Raw genomic sequence first — 25,677 nt, 5'->3', positions numbered from 1 at the left:
AGTTAGTGGAGTATTGGGTGGCATTCTGCAAGAGGAGGAGGGTAGCTTGGGAGGTTGTGGACAGAGTGTGAGTGCTGGCGCCTGGGAAGGGGCAGCCCTGGTGCAGCCCATGGGGCGGGAGGGATGGGGTGGGATGTTGGCACCAGGTTGTCTGGGGACCTGCAGGGGGAAGACAGGGAGAGGACTGGCCTGAGTATATAAGGGCCCATCTTGTGGATAGTACAGGGTTGAGTGGTGGAGAAGGTGAGGGAGGCAGGGAGCTCAGGTGCCACAGAGCGCTCACATACTGGGTGTCAGGAAGGGTGAGTTCTTGTCCTGACTGTTGGTAACTTGCTGAGTTGACAGGCCAGCACTGCCTCCCTCTGTCCAGCTTCCTCCTTCAGACCAGGGCTGGGGCTGCACCGTCTGCCCTCGGAGGCCCCTCTGGAGTTCTGACTTTCTCTTCTCTCCCCACAGAGTGCCCAGCCCCGTGCTCATTAAGAAGTTCTCAGATACCTCCAAAGCCTTCATGGACATCCTGTCAGCCCAAGCCAGCAGTGGCTCCACCTCTGCCCTCCGATGGGTTAGTAGTTGGTTCTCAGTTTCTCCTCTGGACTCTCAGAGAGACCCCTTTGGGATTTTCTGGAGTCAGTGAGAAGCTGGGCTTTTTCCCTGCCTGGCCGAAGAGGGCGGAACTGAGACACTCTGACTCTCCTCTTCAAGGTTCTCTCCTGCCTGGCCACCCTTCTGCGGAAGCAGGACCTGGAGGCCTGGGGCTACCCTGTGACCCTGCAGGTGTACCATGGGCTGCTGAGCTTCACCGTGCATGCCAAGCCCAAGGTGAGGCTGCCAGGGGGCCAGAATATGGGAATGGACCTGCCACTCCAGGAGGCAGGGCACAGCTGGCCTGGCTGGTCTGAGTAGGGTGGGCAGCTTGCCCAGAGTTCTGGGCTCTTGCCCCGAGGTTCCGTTTCTTCCCACTGAGGCCCCGTCTGCTGGGCTCCAGAAGGCAAGGGCAGCTCCTCCTACAGGAGAGTCATTCCCTGTCAGGCCCTCTGGTCTCTGCTGCCTGACTGGGTAGTGGCGTGTTAGGTACAGTGGCAGGAGGATTGCAGGAAGCTGGAGAGGGTTTTGGAGTCACACAGGCCTGGGTTGGATAATGGACCCACAGCTTATGCTCTGACCTTGAGCAAGTTACTTACTCTCTGAGCCTTGGTTTTCCAGCCATAAAAGAGGGATAATAATATCAACCTTGCTGTGAGGTTATAGGGAGACTCAGGTGTTCCTCATGGGTATGGCGCAGGAACTGCTTGTGGCATGTGCTCAGCAAGTGGTGATCGGCCGTAACTTCCCGAAAGTCAGGGCAAGGGAACAGGTAGTAGTACCGACAGTCACAGTGACCGCCTCTGTGTCGAGCACTGTCACCCAGGCAGCTCAGGCCTCTTTCCCCGGGTACCCACGTGCTTTTCCCTTCAGAGACTTTCTTCAGGTCTCTGCTGAAATGTCACTTTACCAGAGGGACACTTTACTGACTGTCATATAAAAAAACTTCATTTTATTGTCTACAAACTACTTTTATTTTCTGGTGGACGTTTGTTTGTAGAACATGAGTTGTTTGCCCTGTTCACTGCCACAGTGCTGGCTAGGTGGGCATTCGGTGTTGTTGCTGATTGAGTGATCAGGTGCCTGTTGTAAAGGTGAGGACACGGAAGCTCAGAGATGAAGCTCTCTGGCTTGCTTAGGACCGTTGGATGAGTTAGGAGGATCACAGGAGTTGGAGCCAGGGTTTGTCTAGCTCATATACACTCTATATGCATGTATTGCTTGGGTGTATACGTTTGAAGCCCAACGTATAACATCAGACATGTGGGGAGCGTATGGTCACCACTTGTTGATGGAGCATTGTGCCCACCATCTGAGCTGCTGGTTGAATGCTGACCTTGCCCTGACCCCCTTTCTTTGCCCCTCAGATCCGGAAGGCCGCCCAGCATGGAGTGTGCTCAGTCATCAAGGGCAGTGAATTCATGTTTGGTGAGAAGGCTCCTGCCCATCACCCTGCTGCCATTTCCACGGCCAAGTTCTGCATTCAGGAGATTGAGAAGTCTGGAGGTGGGAGCCAGGCTGAGGGCAGGGGGCTGGCAGGGGAAGACAGGGCCTGCTGCAGAGCGTGGGATGGAGTCTCTGCTACCCTTTGTCTGCCAGGCTCCAAGGAGGCCACCACCACATTGCACATGCTGACACTGCTGAAGGACCTGCTGCCCTGCTTCCCGGAAGGGCTGGTGAAGAGCTGCAGTGAGACTCTCCTCAGGGTCATGACCTTGAGCCATGTGGTGAGCTCAGGCTCTAGAGCCGGCAGGCAGGGGCACACAGAGGGTGGTGGGGATATAGCTGCAGACCCTAGACCCGTGGTGCTGGCTTTGGCGAACTCCCTGGTCAGACCATAGTAGGTCCTGAGTATCTCCCTGCCCTGACCCTGCTCTTAGCTACAGCCAAGACGCCACCTATCCCTGGCATCATTCCCAGCATTTCCAGGCTGGGCCGTCCTGCAGGTGCTGGTCCAGCTGCCCTCTCAGAGGACAGGGCAGAGGGAGGTTGGGACTGTGGCGGGGCAGGTGAAGCATCAGTCTTCTCCCTGCCTCTGGTTCTACTCTACCAGAGTCACAGTTATTCTCTCTTTTCCTAACTTACTGATGTCTGTGTGGCGACCTTAAAGATACATAAAAGTAAAAACTGATCTCCGACATTTCTGCCACCCTTGCTCGATTATGCTACTTTTTATGTATTCCCTTGTAGTGGTTTTTTTCCATATTTTGTTATTGAAGTTGTCAGGGTAACATTGGTTAATAAAATTATGTAGGTTTCAGGTGTGCAGTTCTATAATACATCATACATATGTTACATTGTGTGTTAACCGTCCCAAGTTTGTAGTGTCTATTCATCCACATGTTTTAAAGTATTTACTATAAAAATTGCATGATCCTTATTTAAAAGGAAAGAACCATTCAGAAACATGTACCATAAAAGATACAAGTCTTTTATTTCTCTCCAAGTCTCATTTCCTAAGATAAACAGTGCCCCAACTCACTGTGTGTCCTTTTAGACATTTTCTCCTTGCATAAACTAACATAGTAAAAACGTGAAGTGCAGCTGGAAATACAGCATGCATGCCATTTGTAGCCTACTCTTTTATCTTTTAGCCCTTGATGTTAAAAACATTTTGGTCATGTTTCTTTATTGTCTCTGCTTAAGTCATTTAAATTTTTTACTGGCTGCCAAGATTTCCAAAAGTGACCGTGCTCGGAGTGTCCAGGTGTGGGTAGCATGCCCGAGTTTCAGGGGCCTGGGTTCCCCCCCAGCCCACTGGCGGGAGTGGGAGGTTGAGGAACCTGGGGCTTTGCGGGTTGCCCACTAAGCCTGTGTGTCCTCTCCAGCTGGTGACAGCCTGTGCCATGCAGGCCTTTCACAGCCTCTTCCATGCCAAGCCTGGCCCTGCTACCCTGCCTGCAGAGCTCAACGCCCAGATCATCACGGTGAGGCCTGGTGGGGGGCGGTGGGACGGGCCTGCTGCCTGTTGCAGAGTGAGGTTGAATGGGCTGGGCCAGGCTGCCCCGCTGCAGGAGACTGGTAGACAGCCCGCCAGGAGACTGGCCACCAAAGCCATGTCAGCACCCACAGAAGCTGGAGGAGCTGACTCGGAACAAACGGTTTCAGCGTGGTCTCATGGTATTTTGAGCTGGGGTTCTCAGCTTCAGGGATCTGTGAATGGACTTGGGGAAAGGTGCAGAAAGTCCAAAAATTGTTTGCAAAATGTGTTTATGTGCTCATGTGCCTTTTTCCAGAGAATAGCTCTGTGGCTTTTGTCAGGTTCACAGTGGGTTGTGTGACCCGTGACACTCAACTGTTCTAGAGACTTTTCTTCTCTAGAAGCAGAATTGGAGGGGCTTCATGGAGCTGGGAAGGCCAGGCAAGGGGGCTCTGAGTTCTGGGGCTGCTTGTGCAGGCCTGCCACTGGGACCGGCTGGTGACTAGGTGTGTGGTAGGGGTCATTGTCACTGGGCTGCTGCTGAACACATGTGCTCAGACACCTGCTTATTTCTTGTTTCATCTCTAGGCCTTGTATGATTATGTTCCCAGTGAGAATGACTTACAGCCCCTGCTGGCCTGGCTCAAGGTCATGGAGAAAGCACACATCAACCTGGTCAGGTGAGGTGAGGTGAAGGGGCGTCCCAGGGCCTCCAGGCAGGCTACCTGCCCTGCAGTGCACATGGAAAGGAAGAGATCTGGAAGCTGGAGAGGGGTTCTGCTTTCTGGGGGTGGCGGCAGTTCCACGTTGGGTATACTGCAGACCACCTCCCGTTTTTATGAAGCACGGAGCTGGGTAGCACAGCCTGTGTTAGCCGAGGCTGTTGCCTTTCCTCCCAGAGCTTCGAGGGCAGGCCAAGAGTACTGGCCCCTCAGGTGGGGCCTAAGTGTTGTCCTAATTTCCTCACCTCTGGCTGTCATTCCATGCAGTTGGTTTCCTTCTCACAGGATGTCATCTACTTTCTGCAGGTCTACGCCACTCCTGACCTTGGTTACTAGTCCCCTCCTCTGGGGTCATCCTGTGAACCCAGATTCTGCTTTGTGTCTCTATGATAACGCTCGCAGTTGAACTTGGCCATTTAATAGCAATAGCCTCTTGATAATTCCACTTTTCCCAAGTAAGGCTGAGAAGAAAATGGGTGTGTCAATTGGCAACTTGCATTTTGCTTGGAAGGAGGCCCTCTAGGCCCTGAGGCTCCACCTGGGTGTGTCTGTCCTCCCCTCCACTGGAGGGTCCCGCCGGCCTGCTCTCCCCCGTGCACCATGCTGGGTTCTGTGCTTCCATGTGTCACCACTGTTACCTCCACCCCATGGGGACGGTCGTAGCCCGTTTCATAAACCAGAAGCTAAAGTGCTGCGCACCAGCTAGTCATGAGGCTGTTAAGGGGCACGGCCAAGTCTGCCAGGCCTACACCTTCCCTGCACCAAACCACCTGTCACCTGGAGGTGCCAGAAAATGGCCAAATAGCCTCGTCCTCCACTTCTCAGGATTTAGCCTGTAGAAGGACTCCAAAGTTGTGTCAGGTAGATGTCCCAGGATATTGTTGTAGCACCATAGCTAGTGGCAAAAAACCTAGAGAGAACCTAACCATGTCCTAGAAGGGGGCTGGTTAAATGGAAACAGTGAAATACTAGGCCACCATTAGAAATAATTGAAGTAAATGTGTGCGTGCTGATGTGCAAAGACCTCCAAGGCAGACTGAGAAAAACCAAGGTGTGAAACAGCATGGGTAGTGTGATTGTTTGTACACTCTGGAGCCGGATTACCAGGGTCTGGATCCTGACCCCTCCCTCCACTAGCTGGGTGGCCTTGGGCAAGTTACTCAACTTCTCTGTGCTTCAGTTTCCTCATCTATGACATGGGAATTGTAATAAGATTTAATCTCAGTTTTTGCAGGGTTTTGGGTTTTTTTTTAATGTTTTGGAGGGTTTTTTTTAGGTTTAAATTAATTAATGCGTGTTACATCAGTACTTGGTTTGTAATAAATGTTACATAAAAGTTAGCAGTTGTTATTGTTTTGTATGTCTGTATATGTATAAAAACTAGAAGAGCACTAGAGAAACTTAACCTTGATTTTCTCCTGGGAAGTGCATCTGAGGGGCAGTTGGGAGAAAGGTGTGGTAAGGAAGACTTTAGTTTTGTACCTGAGGACCGTTCAACTTTTTCTCTTTTCTTTTTTTTTTTTTTGTCACCTGTAGTTATTACTTGAATGACAGCACTTTAAAAAAAGATTGCCCACAGGAAGGGCCCTGTAGAGCTCCCCAGATGAGTGACTGTCACTGGACCTGGGCCATCCAGGTCCCCTGGGCCCAGGGCCAGGCAGGCCCCACAGAATTCTTTTGTCTTGGCAGGCTACAGCGGGACCTGGGCCTGGGCCACCTCCCTCGCTTTTTTGGAACTGCGACGACCTGCCTCCTCTCTCCCCACTCTCAGGTGGTGGCAGCGGCCACCCAGAGCCTCCAGGTACCTCGGCCCCCCCACCCCAAGCCCCAGCTTTAGTGGGAGGAGCAGAGAGCGTAGGAGTTCCTGCTGGCTGCCTCCAGCTGCATCTTGGGAGGAGGTTCTTGGGTGAGGTAGGCTTCCCAAAACCTTAGGTCCAGACAGCTGTGGCCTCTTTGCAGGAGATCCTGAAGGAATGCGTTGCTCCCCACATGGCTGATATCGGCTCTGTGACCTCCTCAGCCTCAGGCCCTGCCCAGTGTGTCGCCAAGATGTTCAGGTGAGAACATAACGTCTAAGATTAGAAGGCATAAGGTGTACCTTGTAGAAGGTTCCTCACACTGAGAAGTCTCTGCTCGTCAGTTCCTCTGGGCCGTGCACACAGTGCCAGGGTGGCTTCTGTGATTCGAGCACCGGCCACGCACCAGGTGCCAGAGTGTGGTGCTCCTGAGAGTGGACCATCAGGCCAGTCACCTAGGGCACATTCCTCTACCTCAATACCTCAGGGTCATCGTCAGTTAAAAGGGACTAACGCAGCCCTGGCCGGTGTGGCTCAGTGGGTTGAGTGCTGCCGTGTGAACTGAAGGGTTGCCATTTCGATTTCCAGTCAGGGAACATGCCTGGATTGTAGACCAGATCCTCAGCAGGGAACATGTGAGAAGCAACACTGATATTTCTTTCCCTGTCTTTCTCCCTCCTCCCCTCTCTCTAAAAATAAATAAATAAGCCCCCCCGCCCTTTTTTTTAAAGGGCTGGGGGACTAACACAGGTGAGGATTAAATGAGGTAACTATGTGTAAAGTGCTCAGAATAGTACCTGGTACATAGTGAGATGCCCAATAGTGGAGCGCTTAGGACTACTAGTATTAGTCCTGGTTCTAGGAGATAGGAGTTGACCCCATTTTATGCACGGACAAGCTGAGGTCACCCAGCTAGTAAGTGGCAGCCTGGCCACAAAGCCCACTGTTAGTCATGTGGTGATGTGCTCTCCACACCTCCGAGAGGAGCCGTTCATGAACACGGCCACTGACCATCCTCACCCTCCTGGTGGGCGTTGTGGAGCCTTGGAGCACCAACCGAGTGGTCCCAAGAAAGAGGCTAGGATCCTTGGTACCTCTGCTGGGTCTCTCTGCTCAGCTCCAAGGTGTGGTGCTTTTAGTACTGCGCCTCATGAGGAAATGGGCCCGTTTCCTATGGACACATCTGGAGTGAAGTTTCAGGAAAACAGGAATAGAGCTGCACCGTCCCCAGCCCATCCCTTTCCCCACACTGGCCCCTATTGGCCATTCTTGCCTGAAGTCTCCAGGGGGCTAGATTTGGGGAGATGGAGTAGACCAGGGTGTGCACATGCTGGACAGGGCCGGCAGCTGGGCCAGCCATCGCTAGTGCAGCTTCCCCGTTCTGCTTAGACTACCTGTTCTTACTCTGCCTTCCCACGTTGGATCAGGCCAAGAGAGCCTGGGACAGTGACAGAGCAGATACCCTGGCGGGTTAGTTCATCTCTGAGTTTCACCATTTGAAGATTGAACCAATAACCTACCTTACATGTTTTTCTTTAAGTGTGAGGGTTACATAAATTAAACTTAAACTCTTAGTATGGGGAGCAGTGTGGGCACTCCAGAAATGTCAGTTCGCCCCTTGGCCTTTCCTGGGGCCCTGCCCGTAGTGACCGGCTGGCAGTCCATAGCTCACGGTGGCAGCATTGACTTCCTGGTTGGATTCGGGCCACGGCCATGGCCTTGACCACCTGCTCCCTTGGCAGGGCAGTGGAGGAGGGCCTGACGTACAAATTCCATGCAGCCTGGAGCTCCGTGTTACAGCTTCTGTGTGTCTTCTTCGAGGCGTCTGGGAGGCAGGCCCATCCTGTGATGAAGAAGGTGAGTTAGGGGGCTGCTGGGGCCAGGGCAGGAAGTGGCACTTGGACTTTGGGACTGTGGGCTCTTAGAAGGGGCCCTTGTCTGTGTTATCTGTGCCCTTCGACTCTGCCTACCGCCGCAGTGCTCATAGCAGGTGCCCAGTACTGTGTCTCCGGGAAGGTGACCGGGCCGTCCTGGAAGGAGCAGGCAGGGGGCAGGATCCCCTCCCCACCATCTCTCACTAGCGTTGAGTGGAGTTGATGGTTTTGAATAGGGAACCAGTATGATTCTGTCACCCCAACCTGGATCTTCTCATTTTTAATTATCTAAATTTTCTGTAATGAATGGGTGTTTGTTTCGATCAGCTGTAGGTGTCAGGGAGGTGACTGCAACCCAGAATGAACCATCTGAGGATCAGGGATCAGCTTAGGGAGAGGGTGGGACCTGAGGACAGACCCCAAACGTCTCATCCATAGGCCCTGTGGCACCTTCCTCGCTGACCTACCCCCTCCCTCCACCTGGGATGGCAGGCTCCCTTGGGGGGCCGGACCTGGGCTCTAGTAGGTGTGGATGGCAGACTTGGCTTTCTAGGAGAGGTGCATAAGGAGTGAAGCTCGGGGAGGGGGTCTGGGTACTGTGCTGAACCAGAGGGTACAGCTCTCAGCAGGCAGCCGCTCCTCAGTGCACACTGTCCATTCGCTACCCATCACACACAGATCTGCCTTCGCCGGACGATAAAGTAGAAACCTGCATTTGTATGTAGTCTCCTGATTTATATATGTACTAAGGAGTACAGAATTTTTCTTTTTAAATCCTGGGGCATTGGGGAGGGGTAGAACACATCAGCGGGTTACATTCGGTTACTGGTTTGTGACCTCTGACCCAGAGCTTAACTTGGGCCCACGCTCCTGACCTCATCATCCTGAGCTTTTGGCTCAGATTCAGCCGTGGGTGCTCGCTCTGTAAGCGCATCTTGATATATAATCTCATCTCTCTGCTCCAGTGTCTCCAGTCCCTGTGTGACCTGCGCCTCTCCCCTCATTTCCCCCACACGGCAGCTCTGGATAAGGCAGTGGGGGCTGCGGTGGTCAGCATGGGGCCTGAGGTGGTTTTACAGGCTGTGCCTCTGGAAATTGATGGCTCTGAGTAAGTGTGACCCTGGTTGGCTTGCGTACAAGCCCAAGGGGGTGAGATGGCTTTTTCTCCCCCAGGAGGGTATTCACTCCTTTGGGCGAAGTCTCCATGTGCCACGGCGGGGGGGTCAGCGAGAGAGTCCAGAGCAGAGCTCGACCTGCTCCTCAGCTCAGCAGGGGAAGGGTGCGCTGCTGGGTGTGTGCCCTCCGGGGCGTCGCCTCCTCCCCACTGGGCCTGTCCTGCCTCCTCCCAGAGAGACGCTGGATTTCCCACGGAGCTGGCTGCTGCCCGTCATCCGGGACCACGTTCGGGAAACTCGACTTGGTTTCTTCACCACCTACTTCCTGCCATTGGCTACCACCCTGAAGAGCAAAGGTATGGGGCCCACCACAGTCCTCGGGCTCAGCTGGAAGGAGTCAGGAAAGGCTCCTGGTCCAGCGCCCCAGTCCTAGGACATTCGGCAACCTCCCTCTGCCAAACAGATGTCCAGCCAGTGCTTGAGAGCCTCAGTGGGGCTGTCCCTCCCCCTGCCTGTGGCAGGCAGACACCAGCCCCCTCTCCCACTAAGAAGTAATCGTGCACACACACAGCAGTTTACATGTATGCAGAGATGTTCGGAGCAAAAATGCTAGCATGACCCCACATCCGTCAGCGGGTTTCAGTGAAGCCCACTATGGAACGCAGTGTGGCCGTCACAGAGAGAGGCCTTACGGGGGCGTGTTCGGGAGAGGGTGAGTTGAACAGACTAGATTCAAGTCTCAGCTCAGCCACTCCAGATTGTTGACTGTAGGCAAGTTTATTCAATTCCTTTGGGTCTGCTCCTCGTCTGTAAAATGAGAATGATAATTACTGCATGAGAATTAAACGAAATAATCATCAGAGGGCTTATTATGCAGCCTGGTACATAGAAATTGTTCTGTAAATATTATCAACTTAATTTTAGTTGTCAAGTAAAACAAGGTTTCAGAACAATACATGTATAGTACGGTCCTGTTTATTTTTTTTAAAGTGTGAGTTTGTTGAAAGCATTGCAGGTCAGAAGAGATGGTGGCTTTCCCTGGGGGAGTGTGGTTATGGGGAGACAGTGCTTTCTGTTTTGTGCAGGTCTTTTGCAGTTTTTAGAAGGAACAGTTTCAATGGGGAGGAGGGAATCACCGATAATTGTCTTCATCACTGGGCTTTTGGTTTGGGTGAAAGTAAGGCCTGGTGGCTAGGAGGATGCCCCAGGTCACATTGTGTCCTCTGTCACACTCCAGCAATGGACCTGGCCCAGGAGGGCAGCGTGGTGGAGTCCAAGATCTATGACACGCTGCAGTGGCAGGTGAGGGGTCACTTGCAGGGATGTGGGTTGGGCAGTGCAGGCCCGTGGGTTTCTGGATGTCATTCTCCCTTACCGTCCTCTCCCTCCCCAGATCTGGACCCTCCTGCCTGGGTTCTGCACGAGGCCCATAGATGTGGCCGTCTCCTTTAAAGGGCTGGCGCGGACTCTGGGCACAGCCCTCAGCGAGCGCCCAGACCTGAGGGCCACGGTGTGCCAGGCCCTGCGCACTCTCATCACCAAGGGCTGTGAGGCAGGTACGTGTGGGCTGGGGGGCCAGGGGCTGGAAGGAGGATGGCTGCCATGGCGTGAGTCCCCTTGCCCCATCTCCTGGCCTGCTAAGGCTCGTTGTCCGAGCCACAGTTTATTCTTTGCAAGGACCCGGGGCTCCTGCTGGGGACCCAAGGATGCCAACAACTGCCCCTTCCTCTCTTTACTCCTAGTGCGCTGACAGCTAGGGAGTTATTCAGTCAGCATGGAAGGGTTTCACTGTTGCCAGGATGGGAACGAGGTGGGAGCAGAGCCCATGGTGGCACCCAGTTCTCTCTGCCCTGGCCTCAGCTTCTCCAGTCCTGTAAAGCCCACGTCCGTGGTGTTGCCGTGGGTCCTCCAAAAGGGTGCCTCTGGGCTGCAGCCTACGGGGTCATCTCCTGCTCCTCTCATTTGATCTTTGCTCTTGCTGCCAGAGGCTGACCGTGCCGAAGTGAGCCGTTTTGCCAAGAACTTCCTGCCCATTCTCTTCAATCTGTATGGGCAGCCTGTGGCAGCTGGGGACACCCCAGCCCCTCGCCGGGCTGTGCTAGAAACCATCAAAACTTACCTCACCATTACCCAGCCTCAGGTGAGCTGGTGAACCGGGGGTGGGGGGAATGCTCTTAGGTGGCGAGGGTTGGGGTTGGGTGTACTAGAAAGGCCCAGGCCCTACTCACCAGGGCTCACTTGGGCGTGTGCCATGTGGAGAACAGGAAACCAGATGCTGTTGGTGGCAGTTGGGCTGGGCTTGGGCTTGAGGCTTCTAAGCGGGACGGGGAGGAGGTACAGCTCTGTGACCTGCTGTACTCTCTGTTTCTCCCTTCAACAATGCCTTCCTTTTCCCTTGGGGCTGCCAGCTGGTGAATGGTTTCCTGGAAAAGGCCAGCGAGAAGGTGCTCGACCCTGCCAGCTCTGACTTCACCAGGTAAAGTGCCCTACTTGCACTGGGGCAGCACAGGAAGCTAGAGGGTGTGTCTGGCAGAAGCCTGTGGGTTCTCTCTGGAATAATTTAGGAAAGGCTTCAGATACTGAGTGCTCCAGCTCTCCTGTGAGGCATGACCAGCTCCTTCCTGAAGCGGCAGTGCAGCCTTCTAGGGAAGGACGAGGGCCCTGGAGACTCACTGTCTGGGCTCAGATCCCACAGGCTGTGTGGCCTTGGACAAGGCCTAGGCCTTGGCCTTCTCTTTTCCTTCGTGTCTTCAGTCTGTACAATGGACATGCTCATAGTGCCTGCCAGCAGGGTTGCTGTGAGAAGTGAAGGGGGTAACACAGGTGAAGCTCCCGGAGCAATGCCTGGTACCTGATGGATGCTCAGTTAGCTGCAGGCTATGGTGATCGTCCACAGGCTCCTTGGAGGCTCCCTGTCCTCCTCATCCTGACTTCTCCCACTTGTCCCTCCTCACACAGTAGACGTAAAGACACTGTTAGTCTGTGCCCTCCTCCAGCCCTCACTAAGCTCCTCCTTGGTCTCCTGGCCTTGTGCAGATTGTCTGTCTTGGACCTGGTCGTGGCCTTGGCCCCTCACGCTGACGAATTTGCCATCAGCAAGCTGTACTCCACCATCCGACCCTACCTAGAGGTGAGCCCTGGGTCTGGGCACCCCATGCAACCGCACCTGGGGGAGGAGTGGGCGCCTTGGCAGGGTGGGGCCTGTCTTCTTTCCTTCATCCCTTGCTGAGGCCCAAGATCAGGTCTTCATCTGCTTTCTTGTGTTGTGGCTGCCTTTTGTGCTTTCTCTAGCCTGTCTGTCACATTGATGCCAAAGTGACTAAAATGTGCAGCCGTGCTCAGGCCTCACCTGCCAAGGCATCTCCCGTAGAAATGAGGCCATCCCCTTTTGCCTGGATTGCTCACTGGGCCGTCCCAGCCCAGGTTGCTCTTCTGTCTACTTACTCCCACCACCCGGTCCCCCTCATCCCCTGCCACCACTCCGGCCTCATTAAACTGTTTCAACGAGTTCCAGATATAATGGGCCTCTTCTGTGCCTTTGCATATGCTGGGTCCTCTGCCGATATGCTGTGGCTAGTCACCAGGCAAAACTCAGGCCAGTGGTGACCCTCTGAAAGCTGTCACCACTGCGACAGTTTAATAAGCAGTTGCTCAGCAGTGAGAAGTGCTCTGGGGTGGAACATGCAGGCAGACCCAGAAGTCCAGGGCAGCGCCACCTAACCTCAGGAGAGGTGTCCCAGGGGAGTGACAGAGCACTTTTGGAACAGTAAGGGGCTAGGCAAAGAAGAGGAGACAGTAGAAAGATGAGCAGGCACAACAGGCCTGGTGCATTCCAGGCACTGCGAGTCCGTGCTGCTAGTGTGGGTGTTTCTTAGAGGTGGGTCAGTGGAGTGATTAGAAGGCTGGGCGGGCTTCTCTCCCTACAGCATCTCCATGTGGCACAGACTTAGCCTCTTTTTAAAAAAAAGTTTTTTTAAAGATTTAATTTTTTTGGAGAGAAAGGAGGGAAGGAGGAAGATGGAGAGAAGCATCGATCGGTTTCCTCTTGCACTCCCCCAACTGGGGGCCTGGCCTGCAACCCAGGCATGATTGTAACCGAACTAACCACCTTCTGGTTCGTTAACTGGAGCTCAGCCCGCTGAGCCACACTAGCCAGGGCCAGAGTTATCTGCCTCTCAGCATCATACTCATGGCCCTCTTGTCAGACCCCATGAGCTCCAGAGTCAAGGCCAGCTTCTTTGATTCCCCTCCAGTGCTGGCCTCCGTTAGTGGTGACTGCTCTGTGAGTGTCGTCAGATGGGTGGTGGAGCCCTAGCCACCCTCTTCACCCACCTCTGCCCCCCGTGTACCCTCTTAGAGCAAGGCCCATGGGGTACAGAAGAAGGCCTACCGCGTGCTGGAGGAAGTGTGTGCCTGCCCCCAGGGCCCCGGGGCCCGCTTCGTGCAGAGCCACCTGGATGACCTGAAGAAGACCCTGCTGGACTCGCTGCGAACCACTTCATCTCCTGCCAAGAGGGTGAGGACTCCAGGGGCAGCCTTGCTGTGTCCGAGAGAGAACAGGCAACACCAGGAGAGGACTGTGGTGGAGATGCTCTGTAGGCTTCGGGGGCTGGGGTGGCCTTAAGGGGTCCTGATCATTGTCCTCCCTGTCCTGCAGCCCCGTTTGAAGTGTCTTATACATATCGTGAAGAAACTCACTGTTGAGCATGAGGAGTTCATCACTGCCCTTGTGCCGGAGGTTAGGGGCGGAAGAGGGGTGTATGTGTGTATTGGGGGTTCCTTGGAGTATGGCTTCTAAAGGCTTGTTGAGATCAGGGGAGGGCAGTATTGGGGCTGAGGGTGGACTCGATTCACTGCCCAGGAGAGGAGGTCCCCTTACCTGCCCATTCTGCCCCGGGCTACAAACCCCAGGGTGGCCAGCTCAGGAGAATGAGCTCATGGGATTGTCTGGGCAGGTGATCCTGTGTACAAAGGAGGTGTCAGTGGGCGCTCGGAAAAACGCCTTCGCCCTGTTGGTGGAGATGGGCCACGCTTTCCTTCGGTTTGGCCCGAGCCAGGAAGGTGAGGCCTGGGTGACATAGGGCTGGGGTGGATGCTCTGCTCCCAGGCCTGGGAAGCACCCTGCAAAACCACTGGCTCTGGACCTGGGCAGGCTGCACTGTCTGGCCAGCACCCCCTCCCTGGTGGGACCAAGGCACAGCGTGTGGGCTGGGCTTGGCCCCGGTGCAGCTTGTCCTGCCCTCTTGCCCTCCCAGAGGCCCTGCAGCGCTATCTCATCCTGATCTACCCCGGGCTCGTGGGCGCTGTCACCATGGTCAGCTGCAGTATCCTGGCCCTGACCCACCTCCTTTTCGAGTTTAAAGGTAAATGCTGTTTCTTGAAGGCCTGGGAAGCCTGCCCTCAGAGTAGGACAATGCCTAGGAGGTCAAGACAGGGTGGCTTCCAGATAGGGGAAAGGTCAAGGGAGGGTGGGAGAAAAGCTGGAACTAAGCCCAGCCATCTTCCTTCTCTGCTGCCCAGCATAGCCCTCCCTGCTCCCCATTCTCCGAGTGGGTCAGAGGAGGTGGGTCTCCCACCCACTGTCAGTCCTGGTTCTCCCTCTTACCAGCAAGTTTATGATCCTCTTGGAACCTGACTCAACCTCTGAAATGGGGGAGAAAAGTAGCACCTCCTCCTGGGGTAGCTGAAGGACCAGAGGAGACATTCCATGGAAAGTGACTAGGACCGGACCAGGCATACAGAAGTCTCCAGTGTTAGCTCTTACTCTGTGACCCGGCAGGGTCTCTGGTCTCAGGTCTTGGTTGGGGTCTGGGCCTCTCTGACAGTGGCCCTCTGGTCACCACAGGTCTGATGGGGACCAGCACGGTGGAGCAGCTGCTGGAGAACGTGTGCCTGCTCCTGGCCTCCCGCACCCGTGACGTGGTCAAATCAGCACTGGGCTTCATCAAGGTGGCCGTGGTTGTCATGGATGTGGCACATCTGGCCAAGCATGTGCAGCTAGTGGTAAGGGCCCCTTTCCCTTCTGTGGGTGGCAATGTGGCCTCTGGGCTGCCATCATGGAACCAGTGAACCTCAAGGCCAGAAAGTTTCAAACAGTTTTATTTAGCTGCACACTATCTTATACAACAGCGCCCTGGAAGGAACCATTAGGGGAGGGCCGGCCTGCTGGAGGAAGGGGCACAGTGCCCAGGCTGCTGCTGGTCCTCCCCCACCTCGGCTCCTCCGCAGAAGCAAGGGCTCTACAGGACAGAGGCCAGTGGACAGGGCCATCCCTCATTCTGTAGATGAGGAAACTGAGGCCAGAGATTGCCCCAGGTCACAGTGCTGGAGACGGCAGCCCTGGGAACAACACAAAACTCAGGAGTGAGACTGAGCTCTTCCCCGGTAGGGCCCTCATCTCTCTCTCTTTCTTTTTTCTTTTTTGCTTCTTGCATCCTGACCATCTGAGTTTGAGGAGGCTCCTCTGGATACCCCTGCTGGGCTTCAGGAGGGCCTGCCGAGCCCTCTGGTATTGGGTCCCCTTGCCCCCTCCTGCTGGGCCTAAGGCATGCAGCAAGCAGCATCTTTCAGACCCTCTTGCTGCAGTGTCCCCTGCCTCAGTTTCCCCCTGCCTGCTGGGTAGAGTTGCATCAGACCTCCAGGGGGGATCTTGCTTGTCATCTGTGTTTCTGGCCTTGGGTTTAGGCAGAAAGGGCAAGTGAGAGTCAGAGTAGCCTGCCCCTAACCTGCAAAAGCCTGCACAGCCTAACTGGAGACCAAAGATGGAAGAACAGCCAGAGCAGTGGCTGTTCTGGGGTTATGAGAATCGATAAAAGCCCATTGAAGGATTGATGGGGCCCTGTTATGAGACACTATAGATAATATTTGCCACTCATGCGTTTCCCAAGCCAGGCTACATGAAGGCTTGAGTGCAGTCCAGTCAGAAATTAACTCAGGGCAGCAGAAGGGACATGTGAAACCAAGAGAAACCTGGTGGTGGGGGGACAGAGTATGGGCCATGGAATTAGGTAGATCTGGGCTAACTCCTTTCTCTGTGGCCACTTGGCAGCCACTTAATCCTCTGGTCCCCCAGTTTTCTTGTCTGTAAATTGGGGGTGATGATAATATCTGCCTCACTGGGCTCTTCTAAGGATTCGCTGAGACAGTACGTGTGAGGACTCTAATGCTGCAATCTGTGCATCGTGGTCAGGAATCATCACAAAGGAGGGTTTAGGGGAAAGGTAGGGGCTGCCCAGACTGGGGAACCTACGTGGACCAAGGGCTGAGCCAGGAAGAGGGCCATGCTTGCCCTCACCTCTTAGCCAGCTTGGTCCCTACATGTCCCTGTTCTGGACAGCAGTGCAGGAGCATGCAGGGTAGGGGGCACCCTCCCCCTAACCCCCTGGTGCCTTGTTCTGCAGATGGATGCCATCGGGAAGCTGTCGGATGACATGCGGCGGCACTTCCGCATGAAGCTTCGGAACCTGTTCACCAAGTTCATCCGCAAGTTTGGGTCTGTGCACTGGATGGGGGGAGGATGGTCAGGGGAGGAGTTGAGGGGTTTTCATCCCACCAGGAACCCTGCAGAGTAGGGGATGGGCCGGGGGACCAGTCTCTCCCCTGTGGCCAGAAGAGCACTGGCTACACCCCTGCTACTTCTGGGTGGTGCACTCTGACCAGTGCACCTCACCTGCCCTTCACTGCCCCTCAGGTTCGAGCTGGTGAAGGGGCTGCTGCCTGAGGAGTACCACAAAGTCCTGGCCAATGTCCGAAAAGCTGAGGCCCGGGCCAAGAGGCACCGTGCTCTGAGCCAGACTGCTGAGGAAGAGGAGGAGGAGGAGGAGAAGGAAGAGCCCACCCAGGGCAAAGGTGACAGGTGAGACCTAAGATGGGGCCTTGGTGATCTGGTCCCCATTAAGCCGAAGCCTACCAAGACGGCGTCCAACTGCTTCCGTCTGTCCTGGGAGTGCCCTGACTCAGGGCTTCTCTCTTTAGCATCGAGGAGATTTTGGCCGACTCCGAGGACGAGGAAAATGAGGAGGAGGAAAGGAGCCGGGGCAAGGAGCAGCGGAGGCTGACTGGGCAGAGGAGCCGTGCCTGGCTGAAGGAGGGTGGTGGGGATGAGCCCCTCAATTTCCTGGACCCCAAGGTGGCCCAGCGAGTCCTAGGTAAGTGAGAAGTAGTGGCCCATGAGCTCAGAAAACAGGCTTGCCTGGGTGCCAGATTCAGGGTGGGGGTGACGGTGGCTCCCACAGAGGCAGGTGGGCACCAGGACACAGACTTGGTCTTGTCGGTTACGATGAGGTCTGAGTGGGTTAGGACTGGCCTTCCACCTCCTCACTGCCCGGCTCTGTCATGCCAGCCACACAGCCTGGGGCCGGGCGGGGCAAGAAGAAGGACCATGGCTTCAAAGTGAGCGCAGATGGCCGCCTGATCATCCGGGAGGAGGAAGAAGATGCTGCCACCGCCAAGATGGAGGAAGAGGAAGGCACTAAAGGTGGGGGCACCTGTCTACTCTGGGAGTGCAGCAGCAGTCGTTCATCCTTCGTTTGCCCATTTGTTCACTCACTCATTCAGTCCATTTGTTGTGGGAGCAGAGGTAGTAACAGCTTGTATCTACAGCAGCGTTCTCAAACTTGTTGAGTTTCTCAGACTTTTTTGACTACATTAAGAAACCTTTTTATGTTGTAACGCAGCCATTTATACAATTCTATAATTCAAACAAAACTTTCAAAATACAGTACTTCCCCTTACCATGTGTGATATACCCTGTTGGTCTCTATTGTCTTCTGTTTCTTCTCTTCCTTTTTTTTTTTTTTTTTTTTTTGCCAAATTGGGAACTTGGCTGAGGCCCAGAATCTCGTGGAGAGGTAGAAAGAGGCGGACTCGGACACTCCCAGGTCTCTGAGTCCACTGTACTCTGTGGTCCGGGAGCCACTCAGGTGTAAGACCTCTGAGTACTGCGTTCTCTTTCCTGTTCCCTCTGCACGCGTCATCTGTCAGTTCATAAAAGCCTGGGTCTTCTACAGTAGATCTGTCTTCCCCTTCTTTTTTTCACCCCCACTGCCATCATCCCTGGACCCTTGGCTCACTGCAGCTTCCTAAACAGTGCTTTCCCACTACCCCTGCCCCTTGAACTCTGACTGTGGACCAAAATGGGTGCAGTACCAACACCTGCCCCAGAGGGGAGCTGTGGAGATGACATGGGTAACCTGAGCAGCACTGTGCGAGCAGGGGTAATGTGGCGATGCAGTTTCTGGTGTGGCCTCGTCACAGCTCCCCTCTCACCCTCGGTAATTCCCGTCTCTCTCCCTTCTTGTGCATGTCGCCCTGTGCTAAAATGCCCCCCGCCTCTCCTTCCTTCCGAAAACCTCCCGCTCTTTACAGTCAGCTCCAGTCCTTTGGGGCCTTTCCACGGCCCTTCAGCCTCCAAAGCCTTGTTCCCTCAGAATTTTTGGCAAGTCCAGGGACTGCCCAGTCTTCAGCAGGTAGTCACGCGCTCTCTTGTGATGTCACCTGATTGTTGATTGACTTTGAGTTTGTCTTCCCTCGAATTGGTCAATTTCATCCTTTTTTAAAAATATACTGATAGTTTTTTTTTAAATCATGGTGAAATACATGTAACGTAAAATTTACCATCTGAACCATTTTTAAGTGTATAGTTCAGCAGTGTTCAGTATATTCACACTGATGTACAACCAATCTCCAGAACTTCTTCATTTTACAAAACTGAAGCTCTGTACTCATTGAACAATTCCCGATGTCCTCTTTCCCCAGCCCCGACATCCACCATTCTGCTTACTGTCTGTGAATTTGAGTGTGAATTGAGTCTAGGTATGTCATATAAGTGGGATCATTCTGTACCTGTCCTTCTGCGACTGGCTTACTTCACTTGGCTTAGTGCCCTCAGAGTTCCCCCAGGCAGTTGCAGGGGTCAGAATTTCCTCCTGTTTAAGGCTGGCCTTACTCTGTTGTGTGTGTGCACCGCTTTGTTATCCGCTCATCTGTTGGGCTCTTGGGTTGCTTCCACTTTCTGACCTCTGTGAATAATGCTGCTGTGGACATGAATGTACAAATAATCTTTTCAAGATCCCACTTTCGGGTCGAGCCCAGGCCCAGAAGTGAAGTTGCTGGGTCATATTACAACACGGAATTCTGTGCTGAGGTTTTTGAGGAACCACCACACTGTTCTCCCCAAAGCTGCACGGTGTCCCGTGCCCGCCCACAGGACGCATGGGTTTTGGTTTATCCGCATCCTCGTCAACACTTATTTTCTGTTTTTTTTTGGTAGTAGACATGCTAATAGTTGTAAGGTGGTATCTCATGGCGGTTTTGATTTGCGTTTCCTTAGTGATTTGTGATTGGTCAGTATTTTTTTTATGTTTCCTGTACACTCGGGTATCTTTTTGAAGAAATGTCGGCTCAGGTCCTTTTGCCCATTTTTTAACTAGAGTGTTTTTCTGTTATTGAGTTGTAGAGGTTCTTTATATATTCAGCTCCTAGCCCTTTACCAGATGTATGATTTGCAAATATTTTCTCCCATTCCATAGTGGCTTCTTAGTCTGGTGATGTGTCCTTGGCACACAGAAGCTTTTAAATTTTAATACAGTCCAGTTTCTCAATTTAGAATGAATTTGTTGATTCATACTTTCTTAATATCCCCACAGAATGCCCAGCATGTACAGGGCAAACAAAAAGTTCTCAGGTAGGAGAGTAAAGCAGTACTCCCAGCACAGTGGCGTCTGGGGCTGCAGGAGTGCCTGGCTCCCCGCAAACCTGGGGTTTTCTTAGAGTTGCAAAGAAAGCTGTATTTACCTCAGAAGCGGATCCCCACTTCTTGAAAGGGCTATTGTCCCTGGGACCGAGCATGGGGAGGGGAGACTCAGTGTTCAGGGGTCTTGTCTCCCACAGACGGACACAGGATTTCCAGGGCTGGAGGTCACAGCACCTTCAGCCTGATGAGCCAGGAGGAGGCAGGATGAAATTTGGGGGGCTTTGGGGAAATGAGGCCTCTCTGAGTGCTCACAAGCTGTTCTTCCTTTTGGCTCCAGGGGAGGATGAAGAGATGGCTGACCTGGTGGAAGACCTGGGCATCAGGAATGTGAGTAATTCCTGCCGATGGAGGGCTGGGGGCCCTCAGACCTAAGCCTTAGGCCCAACAGCTTCTCACTACCTCACCTGCACTGCTCCCCGACTGCTCCACAGAGCATCAGGGACATGCACCACAGGCTGTCTGTGGATGGTAGGTGTGTGTGCTGGGGGCAGGGCCTGTGTCATGGCTAACCTCTCTGCAGGGTGAGGGAGGGGCGAGGCTCTCTCAGAAGCACCTGGGGCTTCCTTAGGTGTTGGCTGGGCTGTCTGGCTGAAGAGGAAGGAGATAAAGCCCTTGTCTCTCCGTGAGGACAAGTGCTGTGCAGGCTGCAAGGGCAACAGCTGACCTGCAGGCACCAAGGGGCAAGCTGCTGCATGGGGTGGGGGCACCCACCATTGAGGGGTGCCGAGGGCCCCACGAGTTACAGGAGATGGGGGTGACTTACCATCCCCACTTCCAGAGGGGCTCATAAAAGATATGTATCCTGCCCAAGGTCATGGGGTTGTTAAGTGTCTGTTTCTTCAGGCCTAAACAAATCCTGGTTTATATGTAAGGTGTGTGGTACTTAGTGATACCAAGTTCTTGTTACTGCATTTTTCCTGGAAATCTTTTTCTGGCCACAGCCTGCTTTTCTGCTGGCAGGTGGGAACTGACCACAGCCCTCGCGCCCAATGGCCCCATGGTTCAGCACAGCAGGACTGGGGCTCCTTATCTCTGGGCACGGGAGAAGGACCTGGGGTAGCCAACCTCCAGGGTCGGCTCATGGCAGATTATCACCTGCCATCGAGATCCCCAGGGGCTCTTATGCATGGCAGTTGCTGAATCCCACTCCTCTGCCTGCAGTTATGGCACTATCAAGATGCCAGGGTACAAGTGACAGCTGCAGCTGCCAGCTGAACCAGGAACAAGCTGAGCTGTCACTCTCTGATGCAGCCTGCGTCCCATTTCTAGCCAGTTTCTGTGTCTCCACTAGGAGTCCATTCTTCTGGGGTACAGCCAATGGAACTAGTGCCCCCGTCTCCCAGACACACCCTGTGTGTGCTCCAGCCTGTTCCCTTTGCCTAGCACACCCTCCACTCTCCCTGGCTTAAGCCAGTGAGTGTTCCTCAGAGTAGGGGTCAGAAGCCCCCCGGCCTGGGGATCCCTGGGCAACTTAAGCTCCAGGAATCTGTCGTTTGAAGAGACTTCCCGGGCATTATGGCACAGACCACAGCATGGCAGCCAGCCCTTGGATCTGAGGCCTCCTGCATAGTGTTGCTCTGCCTGGCCTGGTTGTCAGTCTCTAGACTCAGACATCCTGGGGGTCTGAGCTGCCCGCTGCCAGACCCACCTCTCCTGCTTGGAGCCCCTAACATGGTGCTGGCATGTACTAAGTGCTAAGTCACTTCCTGTTGGATATAATCAGGTGAGGTGACTTGTCTCGTTGCTTCGTGCTCACAGCTCCTGGGATGGCAGCATCGTTGAGGGACCCCTGTGCTGGTGTGAGCAGGGGTCTCCCATCTTCCTGAGAGCCCCTGGGCCACAGGAAGTTGGTCCTGTGCCATGGGTACCCCAAGGTCTCACACTTAGTAGGGGATCAGTGAGTGTTTGACTCCTGGAGAGGGCAGAGTGGAGTTTGTGTATAGCAAGGAACTGGTAACACCGTTCTCTCCAACGAGGCTGAGGACCTCATTGACCCTGCTAGGAAGAATGGGGCTCAGCTGAGGTCAAGGTACCCAGATGGGCACTTATGGCCCCATGGGAAGACTTCAGTATGGAGAGGCAGAGCAATGGAGCAGCCGAGACAAGCTCAGCAGTGGGGACCCGAGCTGGAAGCTTGCTTCTGCACTGCCTAGCTGTGTAGTCTTGGACAGTGACCTGCCCTCTCTGAGCCTTAGTGTCCTCATTTATAAGGAGGTGATCAGGTGCTTGGCAGAGGCCCTTTTCTGCTAATGCAGGTTGTGCCTGCTTGTACTGTTACTATTAGTGAAGATGATCACATCCCCTTGTTCATGAACTTTGCTTACCTCTTTATAGAAAAAACACCAGAAGCTCAAGTATCAGAAAGAGGCTGATGATGAGGACCTGGAGATGCCCCCTCAGTACCAAGGTGAGGCTTCCACTCTTCTGTTTTGGAATTTCTATTCTCTGTCTCCTGTATTAGGCAAGGTTTGTTGCAGGTGAAGCCACAAGGTTACATGACCTGGTTGCACCCAGTTGGTATCAGCAAAGACTGACTGATACCAACTGGGTACAACCAGGTGATGTAATCCTCCTGAGGCAGTACTGTCGGATTCCATCCACAACTGTGTTGACATGCAGGCTGGGCATGACACTGATCTTGAAGAAAATATCTTGATCTCTTTAAGACACAGTTTTCACATCTATATGGTGGAATAAGAGCTGCGGTTCTGTCTCACGGTGTCGGTGTGAAATCTGAATGACAGAAAGCCTCATTATATACAGTGAGAATGGTGCCTTATTCTACAGGTGGGCTTAAGGGGCTCCAGAAAGTTAAGACACTTGCTTGATGTTGGAGCTGGGAGTTGAACCCAGGTCTGTCAGACTTCAAAGCCTGTGTTCTTTCTCCTAGAACAAATGGGGCAGATTGAGCATTTAAGAGAGGAGGGAAGTTTATGTTAGTGGAGAATACATGCCCCCAGAGGTCACTGGTAGGTCTCTGGATTCGAGTCAGTCTGAGGAACCCAGTAGTCTTTCAAGTCAGTGGACAGTCGTTCTGAGAAAGGTCTTTGTCCTCGGTTGTTAGAGGACAGAGCCAGATTCCTGGCCAGGACCCCTCTCCCCAGCAGCTCTCCGGAGAGAAGGTGCCCATCACCTTCTCCCAGGAAGAGGCTCTGCTGGCTTTGTCTGACTGTTGGCCTCGGTGTTCTCCCTCTAGCTGGAGGCTCTGGCATCCATCGCCCTGTGGGCAAGAAGGCTACACCTGGGGCTGAATACAAGGCCAAGGTAAGAGCTGCCCATGGGGGCAAGGGGTCTCCTGGCAGAGTGTCTAGGAAAGGGTGGGAAGCTGTGCCTACCCCTGTCTTGGAAAGTCACCTTTGTGAAGCCAGACTAGGAGCACACTGAGGTCTTGTGAGTGTTGAAAGTCCAGGCCTTTGTTGGTTGGCCTTCCAGAGCCACAGAAAGTCATTGTGCCACCTAAGGCAGGGAACGAAGGGCAGGAAGGATGTGGGGTCTGTCAACAGGGAATGGGCGGAAGGGGAACCCCACCCTCCTAGCGGACTCCATTTCTCTGAGCAGAAAGCAAAGGGCGACATGAAGAAGAAAGGTCAGCTCGACCCCTATGCCTACATTCCCCTCAGCAGAACCAAGCTCAACCACAGGTACGGTGCTGGGCGGGGTAGGGGCAGGGAGGCGGGGACCTGTGTTCTCATTAAACTCTCAACTCGATTGCTCACGTCTCTTCCAGTTTTTTTATATTTACTTTTTAACTTGTAAAAAGTTAAATAGTTCATGTAGTTGGTACCTACGTGTGTAGTTAACTGGAATTGCCCTTTTAAATGTGGTGGGCAATGTGTTGTCTATGCAGATTGCGTGCCACCCTGTGCTGGGCAGCACTCCCACGCCCCTGTCCCTGCTGGTCGTGCAGGGGCCATCTTCTGACATTATGGGAAAAGGGGGCTGCCTGTTCTCGGTGAGATGTGACTTTTCTGTTCCTTGCTCCTGTAGGAAGAAGGTGAAGCTGCAGGGACAGTTCAAAGGCCTAGTGAAGGCCGCCCGGCGGGGATCCCAGGTGGGGCACAAGCTCCGCAGAAAGGACCGTCGGCCCTGAGCCCCAGGGCCCCGGGGCTGCTCCATGGCAGAGCCTGGACTCGGAATGACTTGTTGGGACCAGGGCTTGGTTCCTAGCGGCACCCAGGATGTTGGAAGTTCAAAACGGGAATTGCCTTCTAGAGATGTCCTTGGGACCTGGAGATGGGAATGCGGCCTCGGTGCCTCTGAGAAGGCCAGTGGGGCGTCCGCGCATTCCGCCCAGAGTGGCCGTGTGCAGCAGGGGAGACGGTCTTCTGTTTCCTCCAGCTGCTTGTTGCCACGTGGCACTCTCAGCTCGGCTGTCATCCTGGTGTGTGAGGTTTGCTGTGACCAGACAGAATAAACAGGCACCACCATACACATTGTCCCTAGAAACATTGTGTTTCATCACTCACCCCCTTCAGGGACAGGAACAATGTCTGGTCCTTGGCATCAGTGTCTTGACCCCTTCCTCTCGATCCCCGGATCCAGTCTGGGGCATAGCATGATAGCCCAAGGTCAGCCTCCGGATCTTGCTCAGGGACACTTACCTGTGTCAGGAGGTCTCCCCTACTTCACTTTATGGTCCCAGTCTGGTGACATGTGGGGCATCCGGAGAGGCAGCCAGTGCCCCGGGGCTGGTCTGTGGAGCTGTGGTCAAGCTACAGCATGGCTGCCCCAGGGCCCAGGCTTCTCCCAGCCACTTTGCACGTTGATGCAGCAGTGTTTAGGAGTCCCTCCATCTGCCAAGCGCAGCCCCATCACCCACCTGTCTGATCCTCACATTCTCCTAGACAAGTAGATCAAATTCTGGTACAAAGAGCCATGTGATTCCAAAAAGCCCAAGCTTTGTTGGTCTGGAGCAGAGAAGGAAGTGGTGCAGACCTGCCTTGCTCCTCGGGTCACTTGTCCATCAGCCCGAGGGGGGGGTGTTTTCCCGGCAGGCATCAAGAAGCAAAAGCCCCAGTGCTATTCCGTGCCCCAGAATATGAGGAATTAGGCTTTGTCCCCTGGCATTTGACTGATAGCATTTCTCATCTCAGAATCTCCCCATTTCAGATGAGACCACATAAACACTCCTTAATGGTTTCCATTCTGGTTTAATGCCCTTGGCTCTGATAATGCTCCCAGGAGGCCTTCTGCACCTTTCCACTCATCCTCTGAGGGCGCTCATCCTCTGTCCCCAAATAAGGACATTTCCTCCTGCTGATTTTGGGCCAGGAAGCATAAAGGAACCACACTTCACCCACAGGTGGCGCTGTTTGCATTCCTTGTTCACAGTCTGGAAATTGGATAGCAAGCAAGAAAAGGTGGCCAGTAGAGGTGGTATTAGGGATTTGCAAAGGCGTCCCCCTGTTGTCACACTTCTGGTCACAAGGCGGGTCAAATTAAGCCTATCTGGCCTTTTTATAAATATTTTTAAAACTATTTTTAGAAAGGGGAAAGAGGGAGAGAAACATTCATGTATGAGAAACTGATCAGTGGTCTCTCACATGCCCCCAACCGGGGACCTGGCCCACAACCCAGGCATGTGCCCTGACCAGGAACTGAACTCGGGACTCTGGTCTGTGGGACAGTGCCCAACCCACTGAGCCACACCAGTCAGGGCCAGCCCTTTACAATTTCTTTTCTTGGGAAATATAACCACAGGTAATAGGAGCTTCATGTAAGTAGGTACAGGCATGAGCCAGTTGCCCAGTGTTTTCTTTTGTAGTTTATGCTATTACAGATGTACTGTATTTCGCCCCCTCCATCCAGCCCACCCTCCCACTTCCATAGTCACTCTTCGCAGTGTTATCCATGTCCACGGGCCCTTCAATTACCCATGTCTTAAAAAAGAAATTGATACCAACTTGTTTATTATA

At 53.7% G+C, this 25,677-nt stretch overlaps 1 protein-coding gene across 1 annotated transcript in view; it reads left to right on the top strand.

Moving 5' to 3' along the window:
• RRP12 (ribosomal RNA processing 12 homolog) overlaps nt 1-24,191 on the top strand; it is a 28,447-nt gene extending 4,256 nt beyond the window's left edge. Inside the window, exons 5-34 of the mRNA XM_037138933.2 lie at nt 457-562; nt 703-819; nt 1,950-2,088; nt 2,182-2,309; nt 3,411-3,509; nt 4,091-4,182; nt 5,914-6,025; nt 6,184-6,281; nt 7,763-7,877; nt 8,860-9,002; nt 9,244-9,365; nt 10,247-10,311; nt 10,403-10,565; nt 10,995-11,149; nt 11,418-11,485; nt 12,046-12,139; nt 13,367-13,525; nt 13,667-13,747; nt 13,965-14,070; nt 14,265-14,372; nt 14,855-15,012; nt 16,410-16,501; nt 16,700-16,864; nt 16,984-17,156; nt 17,351-17,485; nt 20,040-20,089; nt 22,097-22,169; nt 22,959-23,026; nt 23,321-23,403; nt 23,750-24,191. Of these exons, the coding sequence (XP_036994828.2) occupies nt 457-562; nt 703-819; nt 1,950-2,088; nt 2,182-2,309; nt 3,411-3,509; nt 4,091-4,182; nt 5,914-6,025; nt 6,184-6,281; nt 7,763-7,877; nt 8,860-9,002; nt 9,244-9,365; nt 10,247-10,311; nt 10,403-10,565; nt 10,995-11,149; nt 11,418-11,485; nt 12,046-12,139; nt 13,367-13,525; nt 13,667-13,747; nt 13,965-14,070; nt 14,265-14,372; nt 14,855-15,012; nt 16,410-16,501; nt 16,700-16,864; nt 16,984-17,156; nt 17,351-17,485; nt 20,040-20,089; nt 22,097-22,169; nt 22,959-23,026; nt 23,321-23,403; nt 23,750-23,852 (3,370 nt within the window). The 3' untranslated portion in view covers nt 23,853-24,191. The remainder of the gene's footprint in view (nt 1-456; nt 563-702; nt 820-1,949; nt 2,089-2,181; nt 2,310-3,410; nt 3,510-4,090; nt 4,183-5,913; nt 6,026-6,183; nt 6,282-7,762; nt 7,878-8,859; nt 9,003-9,243; nt 9,366-10,246; nt 10,312-10,402; nt 10,566-10,994; nt 11,150-11,417; nt 11,486-12,045; nt 12,140-13,366; nt 13,526-13,666; nt 13,748-13,964; nt 14,071-14,264; nt 14,373-14,854; nt 15,013-16,409; nt 16,502-16,699; nt 16,865-16,983; nt 17,157-17,350; nt 17,486-20,039; nt 20,090-22,096; nt 22,170-22,958; nt 23,027-23,320; nt 23,404-23,749) is intronic.
• The last annotated feature ends 1,486 nt before the right edge of the window (nt 24,192-25,677 follow it).

Source organism: Artibeus jamaicensis, unplaced genomic scaffold (genome assembly GCF_021234435.1).
Source record: "Artibeus jamaicensis isolate MK-2021 breed Jamaican fruit bat unplaced genomic scaffold, CSHL_Jam_final contig_252, whole genome shotgun sequence".
Taxonomy (NCBI): domain Eukaryota; kingdom Metazoa; phylum Chordata; class Mammalia; order Chiroptera; family Phyllostomidae; genus Artibeus; species Artibeus jamaicensis.
The sequence above is the reverse complement of the archived record's forward strand: the minus strand, read 5'-3'. Positions and strand labels throughout refer to the sequence as shown.